Source organism: Alligator sinensis, unplaced genomic scaffold (genome assembly GCF_000455745.1).
Source record: "Alligator sinensis unplaced genomic scaffold, ASM45574v1 scaffold253_1, whole genome shotgun sequence".
Taxonomy (NCBI): Eukaryota; Metazoa; Chordata; order Crocodylia; family Alligatoridae; genus Alligator; species Alligator sinensis.
Window position 1 is genome coordinate 2,121,877 of NW_005842147.1, and position 10,672 is coordinate 2,132,548.

Consider the following 10,672-nt stretch of genomic DNA (forward strand, 5'->3'; position numbering starts at 1 on the left):
CCCCCTCAACGCCCCCCCACCCCCCTCCCAGACACACACACTTCCACGCTTCTGCGGGGAGCCCCGCTCGCTACTACATGCACACACCCCACCACACACACACACACAAATAACCCCAGCCACCCTCCCCCTTCACACACCCACACCCTCCCACAAACCCCCCATACCCACATCCACACATACTCCCACACCCTCCCCTACATCCCACATACACCCCCCCACAACAGTCCCTCAGAAACCCCATACATATTCATCCATACCCCAAACACCCCCCACAATATACAAGAGTAAGACTTCATTTTGAGTTATTATGCAATCACCTCTATATACACAACACAAATGCACACAAATCAGGACAAAATGGTTTTTTAAATAAAATTAAAATATGTTATTGTCAATTTTGAGTTTTAGTATATAATTTTTTTTCCAGTTCCAAGATAGCAAACCCCCTTCTCAAAAAGAGTACTTCTGGGGGCAAGGGGAGGAACTTCTGGTGGCAAAGGTCAGGGGTTAGGGGGCGGGACTTTCAGTCCTAAAATGGTGACCAGGGGCTGGGGCACTTGTCAAGGGGCGGGGCCACCCTTGCAGCCTTCAACAGCTCTCCAAAACTTAAGTGGCCCTCCAGCCTAAATAATTCCCCACCCCTGCATTAATACAATTAATGGTGTGATAAAACATGGCATAAACCACAAAATTATTATACAAAAAAATGTGATAATTTTGTGGCTGGTTACTATGATGCTATTAATTGAACGTATAGTCCGGCTGGGGCTCCTGGCCACAAGGTGTGCCCCTGTGAATGGGAGCTTCATCAGATGATCAGGTCTCCTAGGTGATGGGGCTCCCAGCCATGGGGACACCTAATGCAATCCTGCGACTAGGAGCCCCATCAGCTGACAAGGTTCTCAGCTGTGGGAGCTTGCTATTTGCCAGTGCCGGGAGCCCAGGAAACACCAGCAGTAAGGTGTGCTGGGATCTAATGCTAGGTCCCACAATCACACCAGCCCATGCACTTGTGATATGACAGGAAGAATAACTGTGGGGATTCTGCATTGCATCCCATTGTGTCTTCACTTGCACGCCTACCAGGGGCCTTGCTGACATACTACATGTACCATTCCCCCCAAAAATCAGCCTGCCAAAAACGAGGGCGTGTGTCCTTACATGGAAAACTGATTTTCTACACAGAAGAGAAGAATAAAGATATTGTAAGATAGCTGCTGCTTCTTTTCCTTCTCTTCCCTCAAGAGGCTACATGGAGGGAGAGGCAAAGTCCAGCAGAGGCAAATTAGGGGGGGCAATGGAGGTTCAATTGTTCTTTTTTATTCCTGCTCCATCCAAAGTTGAAAACCAATTGCCTGGCACCTGGAGGGAGATTTCTATTCAGATAGCACTGAAGGAGTCGTTAGAATTTACCCAATTCCTGCTAATCTCTCTTCACTCCCCAGGTGTTAAGGACCCTCTCTTCCTCTAACAGTCTTGATGTTCTACTAATCAAGGTATCCTTTCTTCTGCAGTTTTGCTTGTTAACTACTTCTGGTCTTTCTTCTCCTATTTCACAGCCTTGTACAACACCAGTTTTTTTCAAAATCCTAGATCTGCCCATGGACTCGAGTCTTCAGCAAGCATTTAAAGCTTCAGCTTCTGGCTAAGCAATCAACAGCTCTAAGCGACTCAGTCATTATAACACAGAGACCATAGTTAAAGCAGCATCAGATCCACAGCCTAGACTAAGACTAATATGCCAGATGAAAGAATTAAAAAATGCAGTCCTTAACTAGACCCAATCTGAGGCCCAGTGCCAGGGGTTCACTGACCACAGAACCTCCATTTTTTATCACTAGTAAAAACTATTCGACATGTACTCCAAAGGAAAAATTAAAGAAGATGTAATCTGTTGTAACTCTGGATAAAAATCCTGAGAAATGTAGCACTGTTTAGAAAACAGGTGCAAGCTGATGCTTCTGTGCATAAACACTGGCATGTAATTGTATGGGTAAAAAAACTGTATAGGAATAAAAAAAATTAAATGATTCCCTAGCACTTTTTCTCTTTGCTTCCCTCCCTCTCTATAAGGTTTTATCAGGAAAGGGTTGAGCTTCCTTCATTACAAGAGGTAGATGAATAGATTAATTCAAATTCTCAAGAGCACAAGAAATGCCATACTAGGTCAGGCCACAGTTTCAGCTAGTCCACTAACCTCCTATATTTCACAGTTGCATGGCATAGATGCTAAGAGTAAGAGTACAGGATACATACGGGATCTAGCCAGGCTGATCTGTCCCCTGAAGAGGCGTAACCAGTATTTTCTGCACTGTGGGCAGCAGAGGCATGTCTGGCAATGTGGTTCCAGGATCTGCCTGGTTAACAGTGAGTGATAGGAAGTGGCCCAGCATCCCTGGGGTGCAGGCAGGAGGGATCCAGAGCATTACTGGCAACCACTCCAAACAACAATACAAAACACCTAGTTCAGCAGCAGGGTTAATCCCCCTGACTGCAGGCATGTGTACATATGTACACACACACACTTCCCTGCTTCTGTTCCAGCACCCCTGCTTAGACAGCATCCTGGACTCATGTCCCCTCACCCACTGCTAAAGTTAGGTACTAGTCCCTTGTACCGCCTCCACTGTAGCTTCAGCTTCCAGCATTCAGAGGCCTAGCTGCACTCTTTATTATCATGTTTAGCACTTACTAATGAACCTGTCCTCCATGAATTTGCCCAAATCCTCTTCTGAACTTGGTTAAGATTATCAGCCTCTATAACATCCTGTGGCAATAAGTTCCACAAGTTAATTACAGGTTGTGGGGAAAAGAATTTCCCCACAGCCTGTAATTAATCATTCAATTAAAATGAATTGCACATAACTATGTCTCTGCAATTCATATGAAAGTGTGTGTGTATCCATATTCATAGTGAGAATACAGAAGTATGCACATTGAATTTGCAACTCGGTACACTGAAACCATACAAAACTCTTTTCTTTCTATTTTAAAAATAAACTTCTACAGCTGATGTGCAGAACATTGCTATTAAACGGGCTAGCATAAATAGTGCCATGACTTTTAAAGCAATATAAGAGGACAAATACCTGTTTTCATGAGCTTTAAATTCACAAAGGCACTTTTGGGATTCACAGTTGTACAACCTTACAACTTCATCATCTCCAGCAATAGCGAGAACAGAATCCTTAAAAAGGGTAGGAAGAAATACATTCACTTAAAAACATTGAAGAAATGTTTAAACAAGTTAGCTTCCCAACACCTCCCTTTTTGTACTTACGGTTATAAATCTAACTGAGGAAATTCGCTTTTCAGTTGAGATGGTGCCAATGATAGATGCAGTGTCGAGTTTGTAGATATCCATTTTATTAGATATCACTACCACATACTTCTCTCCGCTGGGGGACCATTTGATTATGTGTGCATCTAAATAATTACGAGTAAAAAAAAAAAAACTTCAATAGTATTAATAACCAGTCTCGACACAATCTCATGTTAAACATCCTCACCATACTCTTTAACACATTCTTCATATGACTCGGTCCTGCAAACACCTATGCAAGTGCTTGATTTTACTATCAGTAGAAGTACTTTGGATTTCAATGGTATATTTGGTAGTAAGTATAAGCATATTATTAAGCCTTTACAGGACTGAAACCTATATGCCTAGCTGGAAGAAGAAAGCATATCAGACTCTGATATCAAATTGGATTTATTCCAGTAGTAATCAAATAGATTTTTAAAAGGGAGACGGCCAGGTCTAAGTATTTAGGTTCTGTTAAAAAAAAAGTACAAAATTAACAACATTTCTAGTAAATTATATTTGTAAATAAGCAAATATACTTCTACAATGTTTGCAATGCATGTGGTTCGCAATACCTGAAATGAAAATCCTTTGAAAATAAGCTAACAAGTTGTTGTATATACAAACTGAAAGAAAAGCTCAAAACAAGTAATAAAATATAAAATAGAATGAATGGTAAAAATCAAATTGCTTTCCTAAAAAAAAAATTCTGTTTGGGTAATCTGAAGTGTTACAATAGTTAAATTATTAAATTAAAATTGCCTGGCAAGGAACCTTTCTAGCAGTAGATGAGATTTCTATTTTAGCATCATTACAGCCTGCTAACAGCAGAATTTCAATATTGCAGATACAGTTACAAATCTTTATTAAAAATGGAACAGAGTGAATTAGTTGAGTCAGAGTGAATAATTTAAAGATCAGTCATTCCTAAGTCACAGGTTACCCAATATATATCATTTGCTAATACTCTAATTCTACTAGAATGTAAATCCATATTGATACTTACTTTGCTTCAGGTTTTTAATGAAGGCAGATCGTCCTTCTACAAGATTCCATGTTCTGTGAAACAACACAAACAATTGGAACAATGAAACTTAAAAATAGCTAAGATAAATTAAAGACTTCCTCAAGAACTGCACCATCAAACCCTTGCTATACTTAAGATACATCGATGACATCATCATTTGGACTGAAAACCTGCAATCTCTGATTGAGTTCCATCAGAAATTCAACAATCACCATCCCTCCATCCAACTTTCTCTAGAATACTCCACCAACATCTCCTTTTTAGACACAATGATCAGTATCCAGAAGGGTAAAATACAGACCACAGTATACAAGAAACCCACAGACCAACATACATATCTGCACAGAACCAGCAATCACCCTAAACACACCAAAAAAGCTGTGATATACAGCCAAGCCCTCAGATACCACCGCATCTGCACTGAAGAGAACACCCGGGATTGCCACCTCACCAATCTTAAAAAGGCCTTCACCCAACAAGGACACTCGTCCAGAGAGATAGATCGCACGTTTGAAAGAGCCACCCAGATACCATGTGAAAAACTGCTGCAGTACAGAAGAAACCCCCCCACAAATCGCACACCGCTGGTGATGACATATACCCCTCCCTTGAACCTGTACAGAAAATCCTCAAAAAATTGCAACCCATACTAGAAAGAGACCCTATTCTTAAAAAGATCTTCCCAGAGCCACCCATCCTAGCCTTCAAACAAGCACCGAACCTCGCCAACCTCATTGCTAGAAGCAAACTTCCTCAAGCCCAGAACACACTGAAAGGATCCAGACCGTGCCATGACAAGAAATGCGAAACCTGCCAACACAACCACCCCCACAATTACTACACCCCACAACAGAGCCATCAGCATCCCGGGGCACATTTCTCACAGGAGGGCCACTCTCTCTCTAATCTCTCAGTCCTGATCCTCAAGGGAAACTTACACAACACTTCCCAGAGACGAGCCTATGAGCTCCATTTCATCAGCCTCCTGGATACTAGAGATCTTGGACTAAACACAGACATTGGATTTTTATACATTACAATCTGCCTGGCAATTGACTCCCTAGCCCAGCCCAGCCCAGCCCCTGGCTTCTTTACTTTACATTCCATCCAGGAAGAGCACACACCAACTGCTGAAACTTCCTTAGCCTGACGAAGGGTTTTTGAACTCGAAAGCTTGCTTATAACTATTCTCCAACTATTTGGGTTGGTCTAATAAAAGATATCAAATTCACCCAAGGAACCTTGTTTACCAACTCTTGGCACTGAAGAGGAGCTTTTTGAGTGGACTGCATTATACTGTATCATATGATCAAGAAGATTTAATCACTAGACATTATTGTTTCTACAGTTAAATTTGCATCACTTATTTTATAAGCTACTTTTTGCCAATGATTTCCTCTTCAAGTTGATGCCTACGCACTTGCTTAGACTAAGAATGTGACTTATGTAAATGTACTTATTTAAAACACAGTATACAGTTTTTGCTTATAGCACAAGACATAAACCAGGGGTGTTAAGGATATGGCCTGACAGTCAGATCTGACCCACAAACCCATATCATCCAGCCCACAGCGATGCCTGCCGCAATGTCGCATGTGCTAGAACCAGTCCTGTGTGTAGCATACAGCACACAGAACCTGTCTGTTAGAGCTGTACATGACACAAGGCTGGACCAGCCCTGCATGCTGGATCCAGGGCCTGACTGGATCAGGGCCACAGACTGGTCCTGTGTCAGATCCAGTGTGCCACTGGATCAGAGGTGTGGGTTACGTCTGGCACATGTGGCTGGTCTGAAGGCTTGATCCAGCCCAGAGACTGGCCCTGTGCCTTTTGTCCAGCCCACAAATCTGGATAAGTTTTACACCTTTGATGTAAACTGAACTAACATGGTCAAATAGTTCTGACTTACCTTAATGTTTTGTCTGTTCCTACTGACAAAGCTAATTTCCCAGAAGGATGAATAGACAGGGATGTCACATGCCCCCTAATGAAAGTCAATACAACAACAAGAAATTAGCCATGTTTTCTGTGTATATGTATAAAATTAATGCAAATAAGCAAATTCAAAACACTCACTTATGTGCTTTAATGGATTTAAGACATTCCCATTTCTTTGTGTTCCAAATATAAATTAGTCCATCTTCAGCTCCACTCAGTAAGTGAGCATTACCATAGAACTCCAGACAAGTCACTGTGCCTGCAGATCAAGATTAGCACTGTTAACAACTGTACACTTTGAACAGCCAGGTACAGACTGAAAATGTTAGCTTTATAACCCTCAGTATTTCAATTATAAACTTCAAAACATCTAAGAGCACCACATACATATTATATTTTGAAGTGCAAGAAGAGAACGACTTGAGATTGACTTAATTTTTGGATGACACCAGTAATGTATATATGTCTTCATACAATTTTTGTTGATTGTACCTAGCAGATATAAGATTGCAAGTACACAGCACTCAGTGTTGGCAAGAATAATGAAGGACATAAAGCATACAATAATACATAAATAGCTGTGAAGAACAGCCTACTCCTAGCATCCAAACAGGCCAGCCAGCCATTTGTTCTACTCATTAGAATAATGCCAGTTGATTTATTACATTTTTCTTTCTGTAAGTTAGTTTTATCACAATATTAAATTAACTGTTGTCTTTCTATCGTTTTCCTCCGAAGCAAAGGAGTAGCATTTCCTTCTGAATTCCATCTGAACCCTCATTCTCTCAGGTAAGTCTCATTTACTTATCTACGCACACTTTGGCTTCATTCGCATTTTTCTCTAGTAAAAACCTATTAAAATCAACAGTGCTTTGGTACATGCCTTACTGGTGATGAGGACTTTCTGTCATTAATACCTGTAAGATAAATTTCCTTACCATTATGTTGTAGCAATGCCCCATACTCTATCTTCTTTTTCATGTCATAGATTTGGATTGTCTCATCCCTACTACCAGTAACTACATATCTGTTATTCACAGCAACCGCTGATAATGAAGCAGTGTGGGCATGATGGGTAAAGTCAGGAACAGCTGTCCAGTTCTGAAAATTAAATACAAAATAAACAAACTTGTTTTCTGTAGCACACACAAAGTGATGTACTCTAGCTGTCTGCGGTTAACCCATTGGTAACAGCACCATATCTGAAGACTCACATTTACAGTAGAACAAAATAATTATGAATGTTTTGCCAATTATACAAAATAGTTATGTGACTAAAGTGACACTCTAGGTTTCCTACTACTTACAGTATCACAGGTTGCAAAAAGTGTAATGCTAGTGGTTAGACCAGTGACTCTCAACTAGAGCGCCACAACACTGTGAGGTGCTGCAAGAACCTTTTAAGGGTGCCGCATATTAGCATTGTTAGGTGTGCAAACACATACATGTGATTCACAACATAAACTCAGATATTTCTAAACAGAATCCATAGTGTGAAAACCATCCAGACCTGTTGTGCTCTGAGCTCTTTACAACAGAAGAATGGCTCTACTATCTTTCTGTGGTCAGGAAGTGAGTGAAAGCTAAGAGTGGGCATTTTTTTGAGGGGTGAGTTGAGCCTAACAAGGTTGTTAGTTCCCAGAATTTCCCATGCATGATGACAGAGATAGGTTGATATTATCCTGAAAAGTGCATGTAGGGCCTTTGGAAAAGTCAGTCAAATATGTACTGTTATGGAAACCCAAACTTTGTCCCATCTTTCCCACCCAGCCTTTTGGATAAGGCGCAATATAAATCTACAATAATAAATCTGGTCATGTATGGCCCACACTTGCTGCAGAATCCAGACAATTCTCTGGGGACCTGGTATGACCCATGTTCGCAGCTTGGGTCTCTCTGCCCCTCCACTGGTGGGTGGGAAAGAGAGATGTAGGGCTAACACATTTCTCTTACTTGGTTACAACCCCATTGCCCCACTTTTTGTACTTGTGGAGTATGAGAGAGATCTGAGTTGGTCTAATAAAAGATATTGGATTTACCCAAAGAACCCTGTCTGCCTATGGCCTTAGATCAACACAGCTACAACCTATACCCCTGAACACATTGGCATGCATTCCAAGAACAAGCTATAATGTAAAGGGCTGTGTGGCTCTTGGCTAGAAACAGATGATCAGTTTATCCCAGGACAAAGTCTTCTACCCTGGAACCCTACAAGCTCCTTGTCCCACTTCAAGTACATGTGAAATACCTGAATGGAAGGTAGAAGGGGGTAGAATTAAAGCTAATTCAGGGTAATTTTCATTAAAGCTGCCTGTGTGGTGTTCAACTTTTTGGCCCGAGGCCAGATGAGTGGCATGGGGCTAGTCTGTGGGACAGATTGGACACAAGTGCCCTGTACTGCCCCCTCCCACTAGGATTGTGTCCTTGGGTCCTGGAACTGTGTAATCCCACCTCCAAGTGCTGGGATTGGGTCCTGGGAACCCGGTGCTGCCCCTGTCTGGCCTTGTGCTCTGGGACTGGGATAAGGTACACGGGGCCTGGGACTTCCCTTGGGTCTGAAGATTTGGCAGTAGGGGAGTGGTGATGCCACCAAATTTCCAGACTGGTGGAGAGCCCCATGGGTGGAATGACACAGTGCTGCAAACTAGATCTGGCCTGCAGGATGGAAGTTGAGCACCCCTGGTATAAGCAGTTATCCTGGCTTGTTTAATCAAAACCTAGGACAAACGGCCCTGGATTAAACTGGTGGCGTGGGCTCAGATCAAGCATAGTCCTATGCTTGCTTGGCAAGGGAAACACGGTGACTACTAAGGTGGTCTTCCTAGTCACACCCACGGAAAACTGCTCTCCTGGCCATGGGATAGTACTGTCTGCGCCAAGGTAATGTATAGTAAACCTCCCACTTAGCTGTTGGAGTGGGAAGCTCTTGGCCTTACATCAACTTTATGGAAAGGGGAGACTCCTCCCTAGCTTCTTCCTGGGGCCTTATGGCTGAGGGCAAGTGAAACTCAGGGGCATCCGAACCCCAAGCCTCCGGGCTTGGGCCTGCAAGCAGGATGCCCGCCAAAAGTTTTGGAAACATTTGAAGCTCTAGATGCAGGTGGAGGATATTTGCCAGTAGCAGGGCCACTTGTGGTTCTGGACTGACTGACGAATTTGGAATTTGTTTTGGCCAATTTGGCTTGGAATACAGAAAATTTAAATAAAAAATCAAAACAACAATCCAATTGTCTGGTTTTAGACCTTTTGTCCCAGATTTTAACCTGGATCAATCAGAACTGCCTGAGATGCCACATCTGCATCTTGGTGAGGAGTGGGGGGCTGTAGGGAACACAGGCGGGTCACTGAGCTCAGACAGCAGACCCTGGATCTGCACCCCTGTAGCTCTATGGGCCCTTCTACACATCCAAATGACAGCTGCACAGAGTCCGGCTCTAGCTCACCTACACCTTTCCAAGCCTTAACTGTAGCTACTTGCCCATTTTATAGCCGGGCGGGCCTTTTTGTGGCACGCTAATTCCTTTGTGCACGTGCCCGCTCCAAACGTGCTGCGCAGTCCCCCAGAACCGCGTGAGAACCCCCTCGCACGTGTGGCCGCCCGACTCCCCAGTCACCCAGTTGCACGGGCCGCCGCCCTAAACGCACGGCGCGATTCCCCAGTGACAATGGCTTTGCACGTGGGCCGCCCCCTGCGTGAGACACCAGTCAGCTACGCAACGTACATAACGCGGAACAAAGGCCTATACAAACACCTCCTGCGGTAAAATCACTGAGCGGGCCCAGAAAACGCGAGGGTGGGAGGGGCCAGCGCTGCCTGGGCTTTAAATGGCCGCTCGACCGAGCGCAGCGCCAGGCGCCTTCTTGCCAGGTAAGTGAGCAGACAGGCGCTAGCGCTGCCGCGGGGGCGGGGCGGGGCGAGAGGAACGCGGGAGAGTTACGTCATAGCCAGTGGCCGTTGCTCACCCTCGAAATGGAACGTCCGCTCCCCTTTCCCCCCACCCCACTTCCATTACGGAATCGCCCCCCGCGTTACCTCCGCCGGTCGCACCGCGAAGCCGAACAAAACCTGCTCGTAGCAGCCGCTCACTAGCTCCATCAGCCTCGTGCGCCCCGCGGGGTCCTTCCGCCCTCCCCGTCTCAGCGGCTGCCATCCGCGCTGCCTGCGCGTGGGAGGCTCCCGCCTTCCCCCATCGCCGAGTACGACGAGCTGCCCTGCCCCTTCCCCGACTGCGGAGAGAAAGCAGAGGAGGGAGGGAAGGCGCTTTTTTCGCCCGATTTGGGTGGGGCGACAGGCGCGAGCGGGACAGCCCAGACGCGAGGTCCGGGGCGGGGGCGGAAGCGGGATCTGCGCTGCTCTTCGACGGCGACGCGGCGGACGCAGGGCGTTTGTGCCGGGGGGG

The 10,672-nt window shown here is 44.6% G+C and overlaps 2 protein-coding genes across 8 annotated transcripts in view; one reads left to right on the plus strand and one right to left on the minus strand.

The window, feature by feature from the left end:
* Positions 1-10,492, minus strand: part of PAK1IP1 (PAK1 interacting protein 1) — an 18,497-nt gene extending 8,005 nt beyond the window's left edge. The window contains exons 1-7 of one of the 3 annotated variants that reach the window (XM_014520738.2): positions 9,995-10,122; positions 7,211-7,373; positions 6,411-6,531; positions 6,244-6,318; positions 4,314-4,366; positions 3,284-3,429; positions 3,093-3,190 (exon numbers count right to left, since the gene is read on the minus strand). In XM_014520738.2, the coding sequence (XP_014376224.1) occupies positions 3,093-3,190; positions 3,284-3,429; positions 4,314-4,366; positions 6,244-6,318; positions 6,411-6,531; positions 7,211-7,253 (536 nt within the window). In that variant the 5' untranslated portion in view covers positions 7,254-7,373; positions 9,995-10,122. Of the gene's footprint in view, positions 1-3,092; positions 3,191-3,283; positions 3,430-4,313; positions 4,367-6,243; positions 6,319-6,410; positions 6,532-7,210; positions 7,374-9,994; positions 10,123-10,305 lie in introns of those variants that run through there. The other 2 variants (XM_025206226.1, XM_006025444.3) reach the window with 2 other exon arrangements.
* LOC102381985 (tRNA selenocysteine 1-associated protein 1) overlaps positions 10,043-10,672 on the plus strand; it is a 13,288-nt gene continuing 12,658 nt past the window's right edge. For 4 of the 5 annotated variants that reach the window (XM_025206227.1, XM_025206228.1, XM_006025445.3 and 1 more), the window contains exon 1: positions 10,519-10,656. The gene's annotated coding sequence lies outside the window, so the exon portion shown is untranslated. Of the gene's footprint in view, positions 10,141-10,518; positions 10,657-10,672 lie in introns of those variants that run through there. The other variant, XM_025206229.1, reaches the window with a different exon arrangement.